We start from the raw sequence: 23504 nt of genomic DNA, 5'->3' as shown, positions 1-23504 counted from the left end.
ATCTGCATTATTCTGGCCTCTCCGTGAACTTCTGCAAGAGGATGGGACCTCTGGACACAGCTTCTCCGCCCCTTTACTTCCACAAAAAAGGAAGAGTCATTTTGCTGCTTACCAGGCTTGGCAACCTCTACTTCAATTGTTTCAACTCACATAATATACTTGAAATCAGTCAGAATCACAATACTGTTCCTTTATTTTTGTCTTATTACTTAATGTAGCTTAAGTAGCCATTGTCACTAAGTGGATATCTACATGATCCTGGTGATGACGCCTTCTCATTAACTTTCCCTTGGAACTTCATGCATCCGGACACTTACAGAATAACTTGTCTTTTCTACTTTATTAGATATCTCCTGCTTCAGTAGGAAAGTCCCAAAAGATGTTTGTTAGGTGGTTTAATGGTAGTGTGTCTCCAACATAGTAGTATTCACATAGTACTAAATTAATGCTTGACATGATGAACATATTTATATAAATACAAATGAATAAAAGTACTGAAGACAAAGAGGGCTTTGTTCTTATGAGCTTACAATATATTAATTAGACTTGGGCACCGGTGGACAATTTGTGTTCGTTTTCGGGGGAGGGGGGTCGGTCTTCGTATTCTACAAAATTCATCAGTTTCGTTTCCATCCAGCATTTTCGTTTTTCAGAAATCTCATTTGTCCATGTTTGTCCATGGAAATAAGAAATAAATGCATAGCAGTTGGAACAGGTAATTTAAGACCAATGGATGGAAGGAAAAATGCCAAAATTAGCTTAGCGTTATAGGGTTAAGGTTAAGGATAGTAGTGGACTGGTTAATTTAAATTAATGACCTTAATTAAATCAAAACTTTAGCGAGTCTTTGAAACTGTGAAAAAAGGCAGGCTGAAGGTCACAAAGTCTCACACAGAAGAATCTCACTCTGTGAAATGCTCAGATGCAGCACGGCAGTGTCACATGAAGCAGTCACAGTAAAATGAATGGATCCCCTGGCTGCTCTGCTCTTATATAAGCTCCCTTCATTAGTCTGTTTTTTTTACACTGTGAAAGATGTAGCACAGCCATTGGACGAGCCCTCAGGATGATGTGACAGGAGTGAGCTACCTGGACAAACAAATCACCTCACTCAATGTCCCTCCTACTAGCACAGGTGAAATGGCGATAGTACAAATGAAAGAATGGTTCGATCCCAGGTTTCGGCACACCTGCCCGCTTGAGGTAGGGGGGAGGGGTAGCGTGATGACGAAACGCTGCCGGAAGAGGCAGGAAGTAGGCGCTGGCCGAGATGAAGCACCCGTTCCACCCGTGCTCTAGGGATAGCTGTTTAAGGGGGAGTCATAGTGCTACAGACCAAGAAGCTTAATACCTTTCACCTGGAGACTGATCAGCAGCAGTTCCGTCTCTGCAGTAATGAGTATACCAGCATGAAGGGAGCAGTGGAGAAGCAAAGTAGGCTGCACCCTCCCTGAACAGCCATAAATCAAAGATTGGACACGAGGAGACTGAGATAAATTGTTTCAGATTATTCCCGTGTATGGCTGACTGAATTGCCCTAATAAGTGTCCCTCAAACTACAAACCCCAGCTCTTTGTGCTTCCAAAAGATTGATGTACGTATTGACCTTGTATTAAGGACTGTAAAATTGGGCATTGAGCAGCTGTATATATGCATGATACTATAAAACACTGAGGTTTTGCAGGCCCTTAAAGGACCTTTAAAGAGACCATTTCAGGCTGAAACGTTCGTTGCTTTGTGTCTCTATTAGATTGCCACTATCACTGGCCTTGTATCAACGACTGTAAAAATTGGTTACTGACCAGCTGAATAATTACATGCCACTACTACTAAAGGACCATTAAAGAGATCATTTCGTGTTGAAACCTTCATTGCTTTATGTCTCCAATAGGTTGTCACTGGCCCTGTATCAAAGTCTGTAAAATTGGCTATTGACTAGCTGAATAAGTATACGCTATTACTCTTAAAGGACCTTTAAAGAGATCGTTTCAGGTCGAAACCTTCGTTGCTTTGTGTCTCCAACAGATTGCCACTGTCACCCTTGTATTAATGACTGTAAAATTGGTTTCTGACCAGATGAATAATCGTGTTATTAGGATTCACTGAGGATTTGATGGATTTAATCACAGAAATTCTTGGATCAAATATGCATCGTCTCCACTGGGGCTGCTGTGTTCATCAGCAGTTTTATCTCTGAGCTTCTTGTTTGGAATTGGTGACCCTGAGACCCTCTTAGATTGTTTTTCCTCATTTCTTTCCTCCCTCTTATCTCTCTTTAGCTCCCTTTTAGCTGGTATTTCTGTTGTTTAGTAGGCTAAGGATATGGGTAAGGAAAAAAAATTCCTTTTGCTTCCCTTCCTTCTCTTCTCAGACCCTTTCAGTCTTTCAACATGGAGGCATTACAGCAACGTTGTTTAAGCGAAGAAAGTGATCGTAAATCACTTTCTAAGCTTGTTTAATGAAATGACGTGTCAGGCACGTCATAGGTTGTTAAGTGACTGTTTTTCCGTGACATGTCTCACCCGTCAACGGACGTTAAGGGCTTAAATTGTGTAATTAAAATATAATCACTTTAAATGCATGAAACTAATTAGACTCAGTACAGCCTTGTCCTGTAGACATTGCTCTCAACTAAAACAAGCCTCCTTCCTTACCAAGAAATGTTGGGAGGTGCAAAACCATCCTTTGTGTTTAAAGAGTTAAATGCACTGTTTTTATAAGTCTATTTTGTTATAAATTGATTTATGTTTAACCCCTTAAGGACAAGGGGTTATTACTCGTAGTATATTTTGGGACAATGGCTCTTTTAACGTTTTTCAGTGTTGCTGTTTAGCTGTGATTTTCTTCTTTCTTATTTCATGTACCCCACACATATTATATATTGTTTTTTTCAGGACAAACAGGGCTTTCTTTAGATACCATTAATTTTATCATATCTAATTTACCATAAAAAAATGATAAAAATGTGGATTTTTTTGTTAAAAAATTACTTTTTCTCACTTTTTAAACAAAAAACTTTTACTCATCTGCAAAAACGAATGAAAAAAACCTGCTAGATAGATTCTACTATTTGTCCTGAGTTTAGACATACCCAATGTTTTTTTTTTTTTTTTTTTTTTTTGCTTTTTTCTGCACGTTATGGGGCAATTAGTACAGGTAGCGTTTTGCTATTTCAAAACCTTTTTCCAAATCTGGTAATTCTTCCCCCCATGTGCCATTTCGGGTATCTTTGATGCCGGCCAATGCACTTTACCCCATCAAATCATATATTTTTAAAAACTAGACACCCCAAGGTATTTGAAATGCTGGTATTTTAACCCTTTCCATGCCCTAATATTACCACCAGCCTTTGTGAAACTTTATGGTAGTACTTTTTTTTTTTCTTTTTTTCACACGTTGTACTTCAGGTATAAATTTATCGCTCCTGGTATATGTCCGTGTCAAACACCCCAATATGTGTTCAGTAACATCTCCTGAGTGCAGTGATACCCCCCATGCATGGGTTTGTTGGGTTATTTGAGAGGTAAAAGGCCGGCTTTGTGAGGTGTGTATTTTTATGCCATTTAGACATCTGGTCCTACTGCCCCCATGTCCAATATTTGGGACATCTTTGAACCTGGCCAATTCAATTTACCCCATCAACTCATGCATTTTTTAATACGAGACACCCTATGGGCATTTGTAATGCCAATATTTTAACTCTTTCCATACTGGATTTTTTGTAAAGATAAAGAATTTTAGGACTTGCTTATAATTTTTTTTTTTTTTGGTGACAGTGGGGCTTTTTACATGTTACCATATTTTTTTTTATTTTTTTTTTTAAACGTTTTTGAACAATATTTTTTCCAGAGTTCTCAAGACTAATTTTCTATTGTTAATGCCATCCTGTGAATGATGGCAACGTCATTTACAGGATGGCACTTGTGGTTGCTCTTCGGAGCGATCACAAGGCTATCGGGGTAGGGGGGGTAGTGTTACTGACATGCCTCGATATCAAGGCATGTCAGCAACACAGTTTATGCTTAGGAAGCGATTCCGATCGCTTCCTAAGCTGTTTTAGCCGGGCGCCGCCACGATCTTTGATGATCGGTGGGGCGGCGGCCATTTTTCTTCCAGAGAGGGCTTTCCTCCCCAGATCCACAGTCAACCTCACTTGTGAGGCTTCCGTGGATGCTGCAAAGCCGCGGATCTCGGCGATGCAGCTATTTAACGGCAGCCCGTACATGTACTGGCATGTACGTGGATTGTCGTTAAGGGGTTAAGTAGAACCCAAGGAACGAGATATTTGCTAATCATTTGACAAACAAAACAACATTCTATATACAGAGAATATCCCAAGATGATGGTCTTGGTTATTTTCAAACTTCAAATAGGCTTCATAAAATAGAGACTATGTTTGGGAAGCCTGAAGGTAGCCTGTGTTGTCATCACATAGAGAAGCTTCCTCAATGGGCTGAATTGTTGTATGGAAATTCATAATTGGGATATTTGTAATATTTTTATACGTGCGTGTCTTATGATGAGCCAAGACATAATTAGCCAAATTCTTTCATTTTTGTTATGTTTCACATTTCAGATAACATTGCCTTAGACTGTCTACATCTTATTATCAACAGGGCCTTTTGTGCCAATTCAATTTTGCTCTTCTTTCAGGAATTCATCTTGTCTTTAGCTATTGATATATTGTGTTGGCAGAAACGCATAGCCCCATTCACCACACACCATTAACTTTGCAAAAATGAGAGATGGCGCCTAAAAGAACGTGTGCCCTGTAATGTTTTTAATTTAATATTAACATTATATAAAAATAATGTTCTCTGCAGTTGCATGCAAGAAATTTAAGGATTTAATGGAAGGGACAAGCTGTACCCTTTCCCATAGCAAATCCATTAACAAAAACATTTTTGTTTATATTTTATACAGGTAATATTTTTTGTTACCGTTTTGCTTATTTCAGTTAGTCCCTTTTACTCTGCACCACTCCGTAATGGTGCTTTATAGGATGGACAACTCCGGTTCTGGATAGAATTAATGACTCAGTGGTTCAGTTTGATTCACGGTTTATGTAGCATTTTACAGAGAAAAGCTACAGGGATCAGGGAGACATTTGATATTTTAACAGTTGCAGTTGTCCATTTTAATAACTTTGTTGGAAATATTTTTATGACTTTCAAGTACACAACTGTGTGCGAGTAAATTGTATTAATCATGCCAAAAGCTTTCTGCTGTAAAAGAAAATAGTAACAAAATCCTTAAGAGAAGACCGTTTCGGGAGAGAATGTGCGAGTGGTTGTGCAGAGAGAAACAGTGTGAAAGTTAGAACGGAAAATTTGAAGGAGATTGATTCATTAAGTCTCAGAAGAGGTGGTAGAGGCTTATAGCACTGAAAGTGAAAAATTATGGAAAGGAATCAGGGCATTTAAAGTATACCCTAAGAAAATTGTTCATTGTGTGTTTCTGATAGCTGGGAGACACTTACTTGACCGAGAAATTAAATGTAAGATTTAATGTGTATAGTCTGAGTCTGTCTATTAAAAGCATATGTAGCAAGCGGTTTATTTCTGCGATCATATGGCTTCTCAGCCACATTTGATGCATGGGGACACAGCCAGGAATGAGAAACTAGACCTATACTCAAGCAACAGACGTCTCGGTTTGAATAATCAACAATACAAATTGTTGACGTGTAAGACTATTATTCATAATGTCACCCAAGTGTGTTGAGGGTAAATATATGAAGGGATGGTGTAGGCTGTGTTATTCACTTAGCATTTTAAAGCTCTAGGTAATGCCTTCTGTTCTGACTCTAGATTAAGTGACGTGACTTAGCTTTAGTGCTTTCGTTGACACTGTGCTTTCCGCTTCAGATGTTCTCCACATTGATTTTCCTTTCATACAGGGGCACAGTTTGTTTTATAACTATAGACCTGTGCAAACCTCCTCAGATAAATTGTCTCAATTTAAATGCGTTTTTCATCTTAAATGCCAGACTGATTATCTGCAGTTGTGCAGCCCTTTACCACAATACACTCAAGGTATCTGTTATCAGTACATATGAAAACCAGTCTTTTTAATATTCATATTACGTATGAATCTACTTATTCATAGAACAAACAAAAATGGCACAAGCAAATGCAAAACTTCCTTTATTCTCATAATTTCTAAAGGCTTTCTGTACGAGTGAATACACACAGCACCTATCACAAAAACAGAATTTAGTAAATCCATTTATATTTCTTTTACCAAAATAACTTCTTATATGATGCTGGTCTCTGATATGGATATATGAATGTGCCCTTAGCTTGTAATACCTTCTAAAACACACCATACAACAAAGGCATTCTGTAATCTGACATGCTACTCCTTTTTGTGGCTTGGGCCAGTCCTGGACCTAGCTGTTGGGTAACGATAGATTAGGTACACGAGAATGTACGTTCTTATTGTTCATACTGTATGGGTTCATGAGCATAACCCAGGCTCTGCCAACAGAGATTTCCGCAGGAAAGCGCTTGTAGGTGGATAGATCAGGTTTTCCCTAAATAGTGTTGATTGAAAAATATTGTTCATGATTGCCCATTTAACATGTTTTATATATATGAAAAAAAAAACATTAAAATGTTTTTCTGTAATTCCTACATTTTAGTGTCAGCAGGTTTTGTTCCAGAGATGTAGTGAACTTTTAATGAAAACTCCCAGTGCACTCCTGGATTTCAAATATTGATTACCTTCTGGCACAATATAGACGTATTAATGCAGGAATCAGTAAGAATTTATAAATAAGAAGGAAAATGAAAATAACAGGTGTTACGTGTTATATATTTGTATCAGTAAAGTCACCAAAAGTAGACTATTATTCCTAACCCAGCCCCACTAGAAATATCTTTGGAAACTCTCTGTAATATAGTTTCATAAAGAATCTTAATGATGTGGTCCAGTTCCTGGTCTCCGTAGATTTTTCCTCTTTATTGTTTTGCACTCACTATATTGAGCCCTGGAGAATTTGTTGGAGTTACATAAATGTTATAATGCTATAAAAATGTTCGTAATTTGTAAATAACTGGGATATGGCATTTGATACAGTGCCAGCCTGGTACTTTTATGACATTTACTGATTCAGGTAATGGGTTTCTGATCAGTCCATGCTTGTCTTTCTGCACATGCCTACGTTTACTTCTTAAACATATATAATGTCACATGGTATAATGAGTAGACTTGTGCATTTGGATTCATACAAATTTCAATTTAAAAAAGAATTTCCAATTTTGTCAATTCGTACGAATCTCTGGAAATGAGGAGGGACCCCCACACACACCGAAACACAGGAAAACATTATTCACACACATTTTTTTTCCTTTCAATTATGTTTGTCTCACTTCCATTCTCTTACACTCTCATTCATGTTCTCTCTAAATGTCTCCACTTCTTCTCTTGCATCTTCATATTTATGAAAAACATTGCACACCTTTACTAGATATATTAAGGAAGAGAAGTTCATAATAACATTATGGACTGTAATTGAACATCAAATCTAAACAAATACAGAAAAAAACCCTGCATGCAGTTTGAATAGTAAGCAGTTTTCCATCCTTATTCAGCCACCAGAGATGTCTGTTTGCATTGGTAAATATGTTCCGTTAACGAGCACACACTTAAATGAATGGTTCTATGGTATATTGCCGCATTTCTGGCACAGATATTTTATCCCCACACAAATGCATAATCTGTGCAGTAGTGTATATGTGCAGAAACTACCGGCCAGCTCCAATGTTGCCATGCTTGAGATTGCGAGAGGTCTAATGAGACCCAGTGCACATTTGTTCCCATTGATTTCAATTGGAGCGCTATCCTGTCAGTGGTGGCCTGCTTTAAACCATGGAAATTGCCACAAAGAGTTTAATAAAAAAAAAAATAAAGGTTAAATGATGTGAAAGGGAGGTGACTCTAAAAGATGATAGAAGGTAAGGTCCAAGAGTATGCTGGAACCCCAAACCAAATATTAACGTTAGTATTGGTAACTGTGATGGTCTTTCAGTCCATTCCATACCATCCAAAACCCTGAGTGATATTATGATTAACTGTTGTTGTTTTTTAGTTAAATGAAAGACCTTAGCAGTACAGTATATACCATGTAGGTCTTAGATTAAAAGTTTTCTATTCTGAGCAGGATGATCCATCATCTTTTTCTGGAATTTGTGTTTTAGAACCACATTCTTCATCTTAAGTGTATAATATCTAAAAATCTCAGGATACACAGCAACTTATTCCATATGTGATGAATGTGCCAAACACAGTTTGATAAAATTCAAATAAATGCAAAAATAAAATCCTTGGGAAAGTATTTCCCATAAAGCAACAATAATAGCTCATTCAGGACAGAATGATTAAATTATGATTTCAGTAACGTGACATTGTGTGTGTACAGCATGTTTTGACTACACTAAGGAACATTCCCATTCCATTAAAGTTTTGGAACAGCAGCAACTCACGAAGCGGAAGACTACGTAAAGTCACAGAGCGGGGTCACCGAGTGCTGAGGCGCATGGTATGTAAAAGTCACCAACACTCTGCTGATTCCATAACGGAAGAGTTCCAAACTTCCACTGGCATTAATGCTAGCACAAAAACTGTGGGACAGGAGCTTCATGGAATGGGTTTATATGGCATGCAAGCCTCACATCACCAATTAGAATGCCAAGTGTTGGATCGAGTAGTTTAAAGCATGCCGCCACTGGACCATGGAGCAGTGGAACAATGTTCTATGGGGTGACAAATCATGCTTCTCTGGAAGTCTGATGGGCAGGTCTGGGTTTGGCAGATGCCAGGAGAATGTTAATTGCCTGACTGCAATGTGCCAACTGTAAAGTTTGGTGGAGGAGTGATATTGGTATGGGGCTGTTTTTCAGGGGTTGGGCCCTTACTTCCAGTGAAAACAAATCATAATGCTTCAGCATTCCAAGACATTTTGGACACTGTTATGCTCCAAACTTTGTGGGAACAGTTTGGGGAAGGCCCTTTTCTATTCATGCATGACTGTGCCCCAGTGCACAAAGCAAGATCCATAAATACATGGTTGGGTGAGTTTGCTGTGGAATAACTTGACTGGCCCACACAGAGCCCTGACCTCAACCCCATCGAACACCTTTGGGAGGAACTGGAACAGAGATTGCAAGCTGGACCTTCTTGTCCAACATCAGTGCCTGATGCTCTACCACAGTAACACTCCCAAAAGAGTGGAAACTGTTATAGCTGCAAATAGGGGAACCAACTACACATTAATGTATATATATTTAGAGTTCAATGTCATAAAGGTCCCTGTTGGTGTAATGGTTTAGGTGTCCCAATACTTTTGTCCATATAGTGTAAGTCCAGACAGCAAGAATCTGTAATACAGCGCCACTTATACAGGCACTTAAAATGCCAAAAAATCCATCTCAGCAGTAATGAGCAGAAAACTTTATCACGTTGCACTCAGGCAGACTCATCATGGGACTACCGCAACAGTCCACAGAAACACTGTAAGCGGATAGTGATATATATATATATGTATATGTGTGTACAAACTAAACAAATTAGCACAGCAGCATCAGCAGAATACATACTGAATCTGCTGTTAAACAGCAAGAACAAACAATGTCAGGCTTTCAGTTTCCGTCTACGGTGCTGTGTTTGTATAAAACATTCCATTTTAGATGAGGATCAGAAGCAGTTGAGGGACCTGGAAGTAGATCCTGTTGAGATGAGGAGACATTCTGCTGGAATCCCTTTTTTTAATGCTATCTCCAGTGTCATCTGCCTCATTAACAATGTTTTTGTCTCAAAATTCTCTTTGATTTCAATGTGGACATTATTTCTTGTTCTATTATGAATGCACACTGCTGTAGACCTTCAATAAGCCCGTCACACATTTTTCACCATGCCGTCTATAGGCACTTTTTCTGCAGTGTTAACAGCATCATCTTCGTTGTCGCTACAGGTACGGGTATCATAATCAATTCGATTCAGAACTTCGGCTTTTTTACCATCAGTCAATTAATGAACTGAAGGCTTGTTTCACTCTCCATATGAAAATCCTTCAAAATCACCACTTTATTCATCGTGATCATTAATGAACATGGTTGCAGGCCATAGGTTGTGCCAGACATGGCAACTATTGGCAACAGCATATACGGCATCACTCATGCTTAAACTCCTTTTGAAAGCCTTCCACACCCACACCTCTCTTTACTGCTGCAAGCATGCTGTTTAAGAAAGTGTTTTTATATTTACTCTTCATTGATCTAAGGATCACATGGCTGAATTAATGAAGTCACATTTGGGGGGGAAAGTACATAGCATAAACATTATTTTTTGTTAGAATTTCAGGGTGAGCAGAACAGTTGTCCACGAATAACAAAATTTTGTAGTCATCATCCAGTCCAGCTTCCCAGCAATGAGCACACACTGATGGTACAAAATGTTTGTCCCTGGTGACTCATGCCTTTTTGTTAGCATAAAAATGGGCTGGCAAGAAATTCACTCCTTTAAAGCAACAAGGTCGTAAGCTTTAGACCTATCGCAGTTTAGACCTATCTGTACCTGTTGCATTAACCCATGCCAGCACAGTCACTCTGTCCTTGGCATCCTTAATTCCTATAGGGGCTGTCTCATCAGCTGTTGTCAGTGTCTTTCTGGGGCAAAACAGTGATGTTTCATCAGCATTATAGACTTGTTCTGGCATCCGATTTTCATCAGCGATGACCTTGGTGAGCTCATCAATAAATGTATTTGCTGCTTCGTGCTCAGCAGATGCTTTATCACCACGAACCTTTAAAAATGTTATGCCCTGTCTTAGCGTAAATGTCTGTAACCAGCCTGTTAAATATTCAGTTTCCTTCAGTTTTCAGTTTATCGTGATAGGTCTTTGCTTGTTTCATGACCAGCATACCATTAAGTGGTATGTGTTCACTGCGACGCTGACAGACCCGTTATATCATTACTTGATTAAGGTCTTCATTTTAAGCTATGCGGTGTTTATTCTTTTTTTCTGTTAACTTCTGTTCATCACGGGATAAGACCTCAACAGTTTATGCTTCTTCCGGTCGTATACAGTGGTCATACCAACACCATACTCCTCTGTAAGACAAATAACACACTGCTGTGCAGTTTCTGCAATAGCGTGACTTTCTCTGCTATAGACAAACATAACCACTTCTTTTTTTATTCATCACCGTTATCCTTGTTCGTAGGGGTATCTGCAAGCATTGATTATAATTTAGATAAAATTTTAACAAAATACATGTAGGTTTTAGTCTTGGTCCAATGTGACATCAGGCATGCACACGTGCTATTACCTGTATAAAAAAACTTGACGTATGTATAATTGGTTCTTCCACTATTAAATCTTGTCAGATCAACATCTTCCACAAACGGTCAGTCTGGTCCACAAAAGATTCTGGGCAACAAAGTTCCTCCTTCAGCCATATAAGTGTATATATACAAAATATTGCAGGGTAGATACACGTGCTATAGAACTTAAATACCCAAATTGTATCAAAGAAACACATACCTAGGTTAAAGATCCAGTAACCCTTATAAACGCTCTGGCTGAGGAAGCATCTGCTGTTTCTTACTAAAAAAATAAATTAATCTAGTTGATTAAATGATTGCAGGGATCAAGCAAGTGTTCCTGCATGCTGGCAAGCTTTTAGCAGTTGGTAGAAGGGCCATGGTTGTGTGGCTAGCTTCATAAGAATTAAAGTTTGAAAATTGAGCCACCCAAGTAGAAGTGTATTTTAGTCTAAAATATAGGTTTATACAATGCTGTACAGTTTTGTGCCACATAATCCCTTCTCTCTAGGAAAGGGTTATGATCACATCTTAAAAACAGAAGGACTATAAATACTTTTTCATGATGTACAATTATTTTCAGTAGCTTTAAAATATTTGAAAAAGTAACTTACATCAGATGTCTAAATTTAATACCAGTTGTCTCCCAAATATACAGAACCTTGCTTGTGGAGACTGTAGAATGCGTTCGTTATACAATGCATGTAACAATAGTGCTGCAGGAGTGTGGATCTTTGAAGTTTGTCATTGTTACATACCGTATATTCCGGCGTATAAGACGACTGGGCGTATAAGACGACCCCCAACTTTTACAGTCCAAATATAGAGTTTGGACTATACTCGCCGTATAAGACTACCCCTCTACCCAGCGTACAACAACCAGCCAATCACGGCAATCGATGTACCTTACCGGTGATTTGCTGGTTGATTTGCTGACATATACATACATGCACTGCCCTTACACACACACACACACACACACACACAATATATATATATCTATATATATATCTACACATATGCCTGTCCATACATACACATTTATACACTGCCCTCACCACACACCCCTGCCTTTACACACACATGTATATGTATATGTGTATATGTATATGTGTATATATATATATATATATATATATATACACACACACACACACACACACACACACGTATGTATATATATATATATATATATATACACACACCAGTGTGTATATATATGTATACACACACACACACACCAGTATATATATATATACACACCAGTGTGTGTGTGTGTGTGTGTGTGTGTGTGTGTATATATATATATATATATATATATATATATATATATATATATATATTTCTCCCCCCTTTCTCCCTATCTCTTACCTTATCTTCTGTCTTCTTTCTTCCATCCAGTTGTGGGAGCCCGAGGTCTGGCACTTCAGACCTCGGCTTCCCTGCTCTCTAATCACTAGGCGCCAGGACATGACATCATCCCTGCGCTCGGCATCAATAGCCGGCGCCTAGTGATTAGAGAGCAGGGAAGCCGAGGTCTGAAGTGCCAGACCTCGGGCTTCCCTGCTCCCTCATCACTACGCGCCGGCAATTGATGCCGGGCGCCGGGACATGACGGCATCCCTGCGCTCGGCATCAATAGCCGGCGCCTAGTGATTAGAGAGCAGGGAAGCCGAGGTCTGAAGTGCCAGACCTCGGGAAGCCCGAGGTCTGGCACTTCAGACCTCGGCTTCCCTGCTCCCTCATCACTACGCGCCGGCAATTAAAGCCGGGCGCCGGGACATGACGGCATCCCTGCGCTCGGCCTCAATAGCCGGCGCGTAGTGATTAGAGAGATTGGTGGCTTCGTGGGAACCTCCGGCTTGGTAAGTACCCGGCGTATAAGACGACCCCCCACTTTTAAGAAGATTTTGTGGGGTTAAAAAGTCGTCTTATACGCCGGAATATACGGTACTTTCAGTTCTCTCTCACTCTCTGCCTTCTGCTGTTAGCTTTAGACAATTTCTTCCCACTCTTGGGAAAATTAACTTTACAGAGGAAAGCAGAACAATTCAACAATTCAGCAGTTTTTCTTCAGTAGAAAATCCGTTTGAAATGAAATCCTGTTTACTTAAATTTCATGTAAGTTAAAGAAACCTTATTCTGATACATTTCCATATGTGTAGTTTTCCTCATGTGTAATAAAAACACTCACTTTAATTAGCTGCATTTGAAGATACAGAAACAGCTGTGTAGAAGGCAGACAGGTTTCCTGATGTTATGTCCAAGAAGAACCACAAAGAAACGGGCAATGTTGTGGACCATAGACATAGTTGGTTGACCAAGGAAACATAAGCAAGATACATCATACTTCATTTCCTTCGCATTTGGAAGATGCCCAGCAGTGCCATGAACACAGCATTGGTAGAAAACTGTGGGACCCTGGTAGACCCATCTACTGTCTGGAAAAGTCTGGTCAGAAGTGGTCTTCATGGAAAACTTCTGGCCAAAAAGCCATACCTCTGTTTTTGGAAACAAGGTCAAGTGACTCAACTATACAGGGAAACACCTGAACTGGGGTGAAGATGATAGCAGGGTGGCTCTGGACTGATGAAATATTTCACTGTAGCAGAAAGCAGTTTGTTTGATAAGGGTCTGGAGAGCAGTACAAGAATGAGTCTTTACAGGCAACAGTAAAGTATGGTGGAGGTTCCTTTCAAGTTTTGGGCTGCATTGCTGTAAATTGAGTTGGACATTTGGGCAGAATTAGTAGTCTCTTCAATGCCCCAGGCAGATACTTATACACCATGCAATAACATCAGGGCATCTGATTGTCCCCAAATATATTCTGCAGCATGATCAAGACCTGAAGCAAACAGCCAAAGTCATTGCGATCTATCTTCAACATAAAGGAGGAGTCCCGGATTCAGATTTATCCCCTGTTAACACACTTGGAATTTTGTTAAAAGATAAAAAAAACTGTTAACCTGTCTATTTTTAAAAGCATTATTACTTTACATCATTCTGTCAGACTGGCACAATGGCAGCTGGCAAGATCCATAAACAAGCAATATTTTTAAGTAAAACATTGCCTCAACAATGCCTTCAAAAATATTTAGGCCTTGCTGCCCCTTTAACTAAAGAAATGTACCCACGCTCATAAAGAAATGCCTTTCCACAGTTTTCAGTCAGTAGAAAGCCATCCAATGCAAAAAAATACAGGGTAAAAGCACATTATGGCATGTATATGGTTTACCAATGCATTACTATACATATTTTTTATAATAAAATAGTCCATCAAGAGGTCTAATGGTGAGTGCCCAATTGCTCAAAATTTATAGTCTAGTACTTTGTGATCCATTTGACAGGGAATAACATCAGGCAAGCCAAGTAAACGGTTACAGGGTTCTTGTTTTGCAGAGGTTTTCTTCATCATTTGACATCTGGTATGGGAGCTTCTGTTGACTTGAAGGGTTGGTGCACAAGGTGTCTTGCTTTATAACCTTTAAGACATGTTGATCTCTGAGACCAACAGAACTGTAAACTACTTTTGTGGGCTTTTCTATACATTAACCCCTTAATGACAAAGCCTGTACATGTACGGGCTTAAATTGCATTGTTTTCAATGGGTTTAGGAACTGCCCATTGTCCTTAAGGGGTTAAGGTTATACAATATATACACTGTGTATGTAATATATAATTACACTTAATAATATATATCCCTTTAAATTCAATTATGCAGAATACCCTCATATGCATTTGCACACTTTCCTCACCACTAGCTATTTTCCATACAGAAGATATGTTTGACCCTTGCGTCGCAAACACTCTAGTGACCATGAAATCGGAGTGTTTTTCTGCCACTGACTGGCTCTGTCATGCAATTTAGGATAGCCAAATGCCTATTCCAGCAAGTTGAAAAGGCTTAATAGTTTTTTTGTGAGAATCTCTTTTATGCTTCCAACATTTTAGTTTCTAATTTGACTTTTAACATCTTGGCTGGGCTTTTACAGTTTTATGTCGTTAGTAGCTCTCTGTAACTTGACAAATTATATGTTTGTTGACATTTGCTTTAGCAACTGTTGTAAGAGAACTTTTTGCCCTACTATAAATGATAAATGCTGTGAATGGTATCTTTCATAGGAACATCATCTCATAAATGTCACAGTAAGTGTTTGGGGATTAGAGAAATCACATCCAGGATCATTAATATAGCACTTTACGTTACTATTGTTGGTTTTAACCACATTTGGCCTTACACAGTGGTGTCTGGTGCTTCTTTTGTCTTTTTTTCTGCATGTGTAGAAAAGTGTATGTGCTGTTTTTTCTAAGATGCTGGAGATGTATTGCCTTGTAATAGCTGCCTTATCATGAAAGCTGCTTATATATTGGACTCCGAAATATGACCAAGCTTTGCCATCCAGCAGAAAACATTAAAAGTCAAACAAAGCCATTAGAAATGAAACAATAAAATGAGGGTACAATAATAGCACTGTGTCTAGGCGCTATGAAATGTAAACACTTGTAAACAACGTCCTTCCTAATAAGTCAGAGGGAAACAGAAAATGATAATCTTACTAACAGTTGTGAATGTAACACTGAATATTTTTTTTTTGTAATTATAAATGAATGGTATTAATCATCCTACTCAGAATCTCTAATTATTTATTGAAGGGATTTACTGAAGAGTGTTCAATGTCTTAATCCTTATTTATTTTGCTGTAACAATATATTAAGTCAGAAGGATATTGTTATCTGCACTACGACTGAACACTTGTATACTAATTTCATGTATTAACATGTTTTGAACAGCTATATCATTTTTGAATTAATATATATATATATATATTACTACATTAGCTGCTGTATTCTTTGCTGAGGCCCAAAGATATTTAAAAAAAGAAATTCCAAGTTTCCAACCATCCAGTTTCTACAAAATGTAAATTATATATATATATATATATATATATATATATATATGTATATATATATATATATGTATATATATATATATATATATGTATATATATATATATATATATGTATATATATATATATATATGTATATATATATATATATATATATAATATACAAAAATACTAGCTTTTAAAATACCTATAGAGTCTCTAGTTTAAAAAAAAATTGGCTGGGTTAAAAATGTCCCGAATGGGACATGGGCACAGGCTGATGAGATATCACAATAAAAAGAAAAAAAATGTGCACCTCCTTTTACTCCCAAACAACCCGAAAAACCCATGCATGGGTGGTATCGCTGTATTCAGGAGATGTTGTTAAACAAATATTTGGGTGTTTGTCAGTGATATATACCAAGGGCTGTAAATTCATATCTGAAGCACAGTTTGTGTGGGAAAGAAACCACAAAATAAATCACTAACATAATGTTTGACAAAGGCCTTGTGTTTCTAGTTTTCAAAAATGGATGTTTTGATGGAGGTAAATTGAATTGCCCAACTTCAAAGATGTCCCAATGAGGACATGGGGACACGATTAATAAAAATGATTCTGAAATAGTTAAACCCTACTTGTACTTTTTGCCCTATAACTTGCAAAAAAAAAACATATTGGGTATTTCTGAACTGGACAAATAGTAGAATCTATTAAGCAGGGTTTTTTTCATTAGCTTTTCTAGATGAGAAAGTTAAAAATAAATAAAACATTCAATATTCCATATTTTATTTTTTTCTTTTATGGCAAATTAAATATCAACAGTTTTATCTAAAGAAAGCCCTTCTTGTTCTGAAAAAAAACAGAACTTGTGTGGGTACACTAAATGATAGAAAAGAAAATTTACAGCTAAACAGGAGCAAAGCAAAAATGTTACAACAGTCTCGGGCACAAAGGGTACAAAAAGAAAAAAACAGCCCGGATCTTAAGGTGTTAATTACTTGATTTTTTTTTCTTTTTATTAAACAATTTGTAAATGTGTTTTAAGATTTAATACATAACTACATTGGAGGTTCTCAGTAATGTACTGTACTGACTCTATTTACTTGAGACCATGCAAGATTTTTGTGGCATGTGAGATGTTATTTGTGAAATGTTTGAAAAATATCTGAAAAAAATGTTCATTACAGCCGTTTGAAAAGAAAATATAAATACATTAGATTCATGTGATTTTTGGGCAATGTATTTCTACAATGTCTGCAAATCAGGAATCTATATGAAGAACATATTGTGTTTAAAACTGTTCTAAATAATTAACCATTACCTAATTTATCTATTATTGTGTTTCTTTTTACAGGAAGAACCCACAGCATAAATTAGAATATAAACACACAAAGCCACCAGGTACCATGTTTAATACAAGTCTAAAATCCAGAGTTTTACTCATACTTTTGAATGTAGGAATTAGAATGTAGATGTGTCTGTTTCCCTTAAGAGAAGCAATACCCTTCTTATTCTAAGACTTTCTGTTTAATCTTGCATCAACATTTACTTTTTCCATGCATTTATCAATGCAAACATACCTGCACTTATGGACGTTTCTCTGTTAATGATAAGGTCACTTACTAAAAAGTAATCCTGATATCTAAAAAGGTCTATTATCTAAAGTAAAATTAGATATCTATAGGCAGTCCTCCAGTCAGTCCAATATTACAAAATGACATAAGCCTTGTGTATGCTTTTCTCAAAATATGTTAGAAAGCACTGGTACGTAGCGTTAGTTGCTGTAGTCAATATATCACGTTTTTTGTAGCTTGAATTATGGTTTTCATAGTATATGTTTATGTTTATGAACTTGTACGGACCAGTAATACAGAGATCACACATGGTTGCATATTTGGTTGACTAATAATTTTTATTCTGGGGTACAGAACACCCAACTAAGAACGTAAAGCTATTTAAAGCTTCAGATATTCTAACAGTCTATGTGCCAAAAACTCAGAAATGAGTCTCCACTGTCCCTGGTGGGAATGGTTTAAGGAACTAAACGCTGCAGAAATTCAGCATACCCGAATTAATGGGAAATCCCCCTCAAGCCTAACAACTCTGTGAAATAATTTTACATTTTCCTTGGCATGGCCTACAGAGTCTTTCAAGCGTTAACACTGAGTCCTTTTAGTTGATGCAGAGGGTTTCTTGGATACTTGCAGTTCAAGAATGATTACACGTCATGGCTTTTTGGAGCTTACTTGATATTTAATATTAAATGGCTTGGTTTTGTTTAAAATATATATATATTTTTTTCCCCCACAGAAGGAGGAGGCAGGCGTCTGCGAAGAAGGCCTGCAAAGAAAGGTAGCTCATTCCTAATTATATGTCCAAGATTATTAAAATGTAAAAATGTGTTGGATGTCTATCAGATTGACTTATATACCTGTCAGTATTAATACCTATGCATGTATATTGTGCTTCTTGTTATACATTGTTCCAATCTAATATGCCTAGCTCACTTATATATCAATTATTTGTGACTCAGAATACTTTTAGAGGGTTGAAACCAGGTTGGATTTACATCCCTGTAGCATGAATTAGTCACTCTCAGCTTCTAATTTAAGAAGGGCTGGGTTGACCCCGAAAATGTAAAACTGATTTAGCTATGCATAATTCAGTCCCAGCTTTGCCCTTCCTGCAGGAAAATCCAACATGGAGTTCGCCCTTGTAGTTATGTTGGTGAGTTGAACTTTGAACTCCTCTGCAAACTCCCTCCTCAGTGAATAGAGACCTCCTTAACTGAAAAAAGGGTAAATAATAATGGCAACAAAGCAGATTTCCTTTGTCTGAATAATAGAAGTAAAAAAGAAAAACACACGAACAGAGGGGCTACTTTTCCTAATAGAGGTTGTTGGAAGTAGCACTATGAGCACCCAGAGTTGATCTATAGAAGTCCTCCTTGCTTGTGGTATGGATTGAGGGAAGTCTTGCATTAATATCATGACCTTGGAAGGAGAGACCAGACTCTGTTCAGACTCTGCTAGAATCTGATTGCTCCCCCTGCTGGTTGATTACACACTGCGATCAGCAGTGCATGGCTATGTGGATCCCTATCTATCCATATTGCACTAAGAACAGTGCAAAACATGTTTATGTCCCAACATCCTAGCACCCTACCAGCACAAGTAAGAAATTAGCAATAAAGCAAAACAGATCACTACCCCCCAAACGCCTTAATCCAGTAGTATAAAAAATACAATGTAAGGAATGCATGTGACTGTGTAGAACATGAAAAATAAATATATATATATATATAGTGTTTTTTACAGAACATAAACTGGGTCATTGTTCAGCAGTGGCACCTAGTGTGTAGAAGAAATCCTAAGTGAAATTAAAGAAAAAAATATGTATTTAATTATAGATTTTTTACATGCCAACACATTTATAATGCGTGTTTTTATATGATTTCAAAAGAAAGGTCTCATTTGTGTGATAAATCAAACACAGAAAAGTGGAATCATGGTTGAACCAACATATGGTAAAACTGTTTAGTGTAGAATAAACCTTTGTTAAAGAAGCTGAGAGCGAGAGACTCCCACTATGGATGTGGCGTAGAGGACATTTAAGTATATGGCAGGATAACACTAATAACAGAAGTTGGTCACAAACAAGGTAGCACAAAGACATTTAAGATACTATTACAACTTGTGTGGGATCGGCGCAAAGAGTATTTTTCTATGTTTTTGTCTGGAAGTGTTAATAGTAGTAACCAATTTGTGAATTTTCTGAAATGAATTTTCCATTTTGTGTGAAAAAAGTGGTTCAAGATTTCTGGAAGTCATATAATAAGGTGTGCAGTACACATGATTATAAAGCATTATCGTTGCCTTACAATACTAGAATAGCTTAGCCTCTCTAGAGCCAATATTTGCCTCTAATCTTGGTTATTAAAGCAGAAATCCTCATTCATGTATTTAAATAAAACGGTAATTTAAGTCATGCAGAGCTGCATATTGACTCATCTCAGGTTCTCAAAACACTACCGCTTGATTTTAGTTAACCTTTTCCAAGCCATGACATTTTTTATAGTGTTATGGGAATGTTTACTACAGCTTATATTGCATTGTTAAACCCGCATTTTGTACTTGTAGAGTGATATAAAATGGACTCACAAAGGAGAAACGATAGCTTAAATGATAACTTAAGTTCTAACCGTGAGCTGCTTTTCCCTGTAGATCCTTGGTGGCACACAACTCAGAGACTCCTTTCCTATAGTAGGGTAGATATAGAAGAAAACTCTTCCCTGTTAGCACTCCATGTTATTCTAAAGACAACAGGAGACCTGAGGATGTAATGCAAAAATATTGATTTAATTGAATGGGAGGGCTTTGGTATGTGCCGCCAAGGACCTACAAGGAAAAAGGAGCTTGCAGTAAGAACTCAAGCTTTCCCTGTCATCCCTGGTGGCACTCAAGCAAAATATACCAAAGAAAAAGATGGGAGGGGAAAAAAGTCAGGCACAGGCTGCCATCAGAACCTTCCTTCCAAAGGCTGTATCTTCAGCTGCCATGTCATGGGTATGGTAATTTCTAGTGAGTGTGTGCATGCTTCCCCAAATGGTCACTTTACAGATCTGGTGAGGAGTTGCTAAAGACCATTCGGCATAAGACATAGAGCCGGCTGTACTAGGAGTGACTGAGACCCAAGGGGGTTCTGACTTAGCTTCCATACAGGTGGACTTAATATGTGGCAAGAGCCATCAAGAAATGGAGCGCTTGGTAGTCGCTTGGCCTATTAAGTAGTAGAAGTGGCTTTTACGAGCCGGTCTTCCAGGAAAGGAATAACACAGATACCTCGTTTTCTGAAGTGGGCTGCAACTACCGCATGAAGTTTTGTGAAAACACAAGGAGCTGAGGATATCCCAGAGTTGAGAGCCTGAAATTGGAGACGGATGACACCTGAGGAGTGAGGGATAGCAGTTCTTGGTGGCAAGGCTGCGTATGGATGTGCAGATTGTTGAGCTAGTTGCCATATAATCTGCTGGATTCAGAACACCTTAGGTTGACTGGATGGATTCCATGTTGAATTGAATTTTCCAAAGGAACTTGTTGAGGAAGCGTAGATCCACAATCAGACGAACGCTACATGTATTTTTTGTTACCAGGAAAACTGGGACTAAACCCCAGAACCTTGATATGCCTCAGGTACCGGGACAAGGGCCTTTTTGGCTTGTAAATCTGCTATGGTGTTTAAAAGAACTTTCATGTCAAGGTCTGGTTGAATGTAACTCTAGAAAATATCCCTTTGAAATAATTCTTTGTACACAGAGGTCCTCTGGTGGTTTCAAACAGCTTTGAAAAAATTCACCAAGTCTCACAGACACACACTGATTTGGCATCAGACTGGCCTGGCTTTGGGGAAAAAAATGGTGGCTTCTTCACCAGTCTCTTTAAGGTCTGCCCCGAACGGCTTTTTACTGGTGTTCTTAACAACTTGACCTCTATAGTGACTTATGAACTAAGAAAGTAGTTTTTCCTGGTGCCACCACATTTCTGCTGCAGCCAATGTTTGTCCCTAGTGGTAAGTTAGAAGCTTTTCTAGCTGTGTTATCAATACATCCAGATAGATTGTAGGGATGCGTTACATAAGTCTCCAACCAGTTTGATAGCATTTTTCTCTTTAGGGGACTAATCAACATACTCCTGATTAGCAATAATAAAAAAGGACTGCAATTAAGACTTTCTGCATTCTGGCAGGGATCCAGCAACCTACAAAATATATAGCATTTATGCCACAAGGGAATACTCACTTGCAGCCAGCAAGAAAAGCACATACGGCAACCTCAGGAATCATAAAGTGCAATTAAGAGCAAAAGGGGTCTACAGTTTTAAAAGATAGGAATGATGTGAGCATGCACAGTTGCGACTTATGGACACCATTACCGTCACATAGGGCGTAAGGCTTCAACAACAGGGAGTCTGCTGGCAAGCAGAAGAGGTCACACCAATATGGCTGCCGGAGGTCTCATAACAAGCTCTTGCAAGCTTGAGCAAATGATGCCTGAAGCGGTTCCTGAGTGAAATTGGGAGGTCAAGCACTTTCCAATGCAGCAACTAAAGGTGTAATGATGAGCAGAGGTACTCCATGCCGGTAAACAGGGAGGAGTTTTCTTCTATATCTCTTTAAGTTCTGCCCTGTTACAGGTAAGGAGGAGCAGACTCTCACTTGTGTGCCACCAAGGATGGCAGGGAAAACCCTTCTCTATCTATATGTCTTAGGCCAATGCAGTCAGTATATATAGTACGTCTCTCTAAATGTGGTTTTCAGCACCATGCTAGTTTGCATGCAGCAAATTACATTTAAGTACCTGCAAAATAAATTTTACTTAGGAACAGGTCTGCAATGTTACTTAAAAGTTGTGGTGTTGCTGTCTTACAAAAAAAAATAGAAACTCCATCTTAGCTGTCTTCTTTTTTTTTTTTTTAGGAAAGGGTGTTTTGGATGATGACAATGGAGAGCCCAATGAATATGATCTGGATGATAGCTTCATAGATGATGATGAGGAGGAGGATTTTGACAACACTGATGAAGATTCAGACTGGATGCCAGATACTGAGGATAGGGACAGTGAAGATGTGAAGACGCTGCTCAAAGAAGCTAACAAATTTGTTAAAGGAAACCATTAGTATGACTGATATGCATTGCTGTGCTTTAAATTTTAAAATTTAATATTGTTATGACTTCATCTATACAGCAACAGGATGTTGGTAATGTCAGGTAAATAGAATTTGGTCTCGGGTTTGACATATTTGTAACCACTGAAATGCATGTTTTTAAAATAAACTATAGTTTTATATAATATTTTAATAAAAATACTTATTTTATATGAGAATTTCATCCCTTAAAAATGTTTGATCATTTAAAATATATTGTTTAAAAACAGTTGGTCACATTTCAAGCTTTTGGATTTTTTTTTTAATTTGTTTTGAACAATGTCTAAATATTAACAGCAAAACAAGTACCGTATTTGCTCGATTATAAGACGAGGTTTTTTCCAGAGCAAATGCTCTGAAAAATACCCCTCGTCTTATAATCGGGGTCGTCTTCTAATCAGACCCCAAAAAAATGGCTGGGGCCATGCTGCTTACCGGTCGCGAGCAGCGTCTCTTCCGTTAGAAGCAGGAGGACAGGAAGCTTGTAGCTTCCTCACAGAACTCTATCTCCCCCTCCCTCCTCTGGGGGCGGGGCCAGAGAAGTTGCTGGTACAGCCGGTCCCCTGCAGAAGTCTTCGAGTGAGAGATCT

The 23504-nt window shown here is 38.1% G+C and overlaps 1 protein-coding gene and 1 long non-coding RNA gene across 2 annotated transcripts in view; both read left to right on the top strand.

The window, feature by feature from the left end:
* Positions 1-23060, top strand: part of APLF (aprataxin and PNKP like factor) — a 79367-nt gene extending 56307 nt beyond the window's left edge. Inside the window, exons 9-11 of the mRNA XM_053459340.1 lie at positions 17568-17614; positions 18527-18565; positions 22688-23060. Of these exons, the coding sequence (XP_053315315.1) occupies positions 17568-17614; positions 18527-18565; positions 22688-22887 (286 nt within the window). The 3' untranslated portion in view covers positions 22888-23060. The remainder of the gene's footprint in view (positions 1-17567; positions 17615-18526; positions 18566-22687) is intronic.
* LOC128483227 (uncharacterized) lies at positions 21967-22356 on the top strand. The gene is made up of 2 exons (XR_008351050.1): positions 21967-22177; positions 22223-22356. It is a non-coding gene; the product is annotated as an uncharacterized LOC128483227 (long non-coding RNA).
* Positions 23061-23504: the final 444 nt, after the last annotated feature.

The sequence above is a fragment of the Spea bombifrons genome, chromosome 3 (genome assembly GCF_027358695.1).
Source record: "Spea bombifrons isolate aSpeBom1 chromosome 3, aSpeBom1.2.pri, whole genome shotgun sequence".
NCBI lineage: Eukaryota > Metazoa > Chordata > Amphibia > Anura > Pelobatidae > Spea > Spea bombifrons.
The sequence above is the reverse complement of the archived record's forward strand: the minus strand, read 5'-3'. Positions and strand labels throughout refer to the sequence as shown.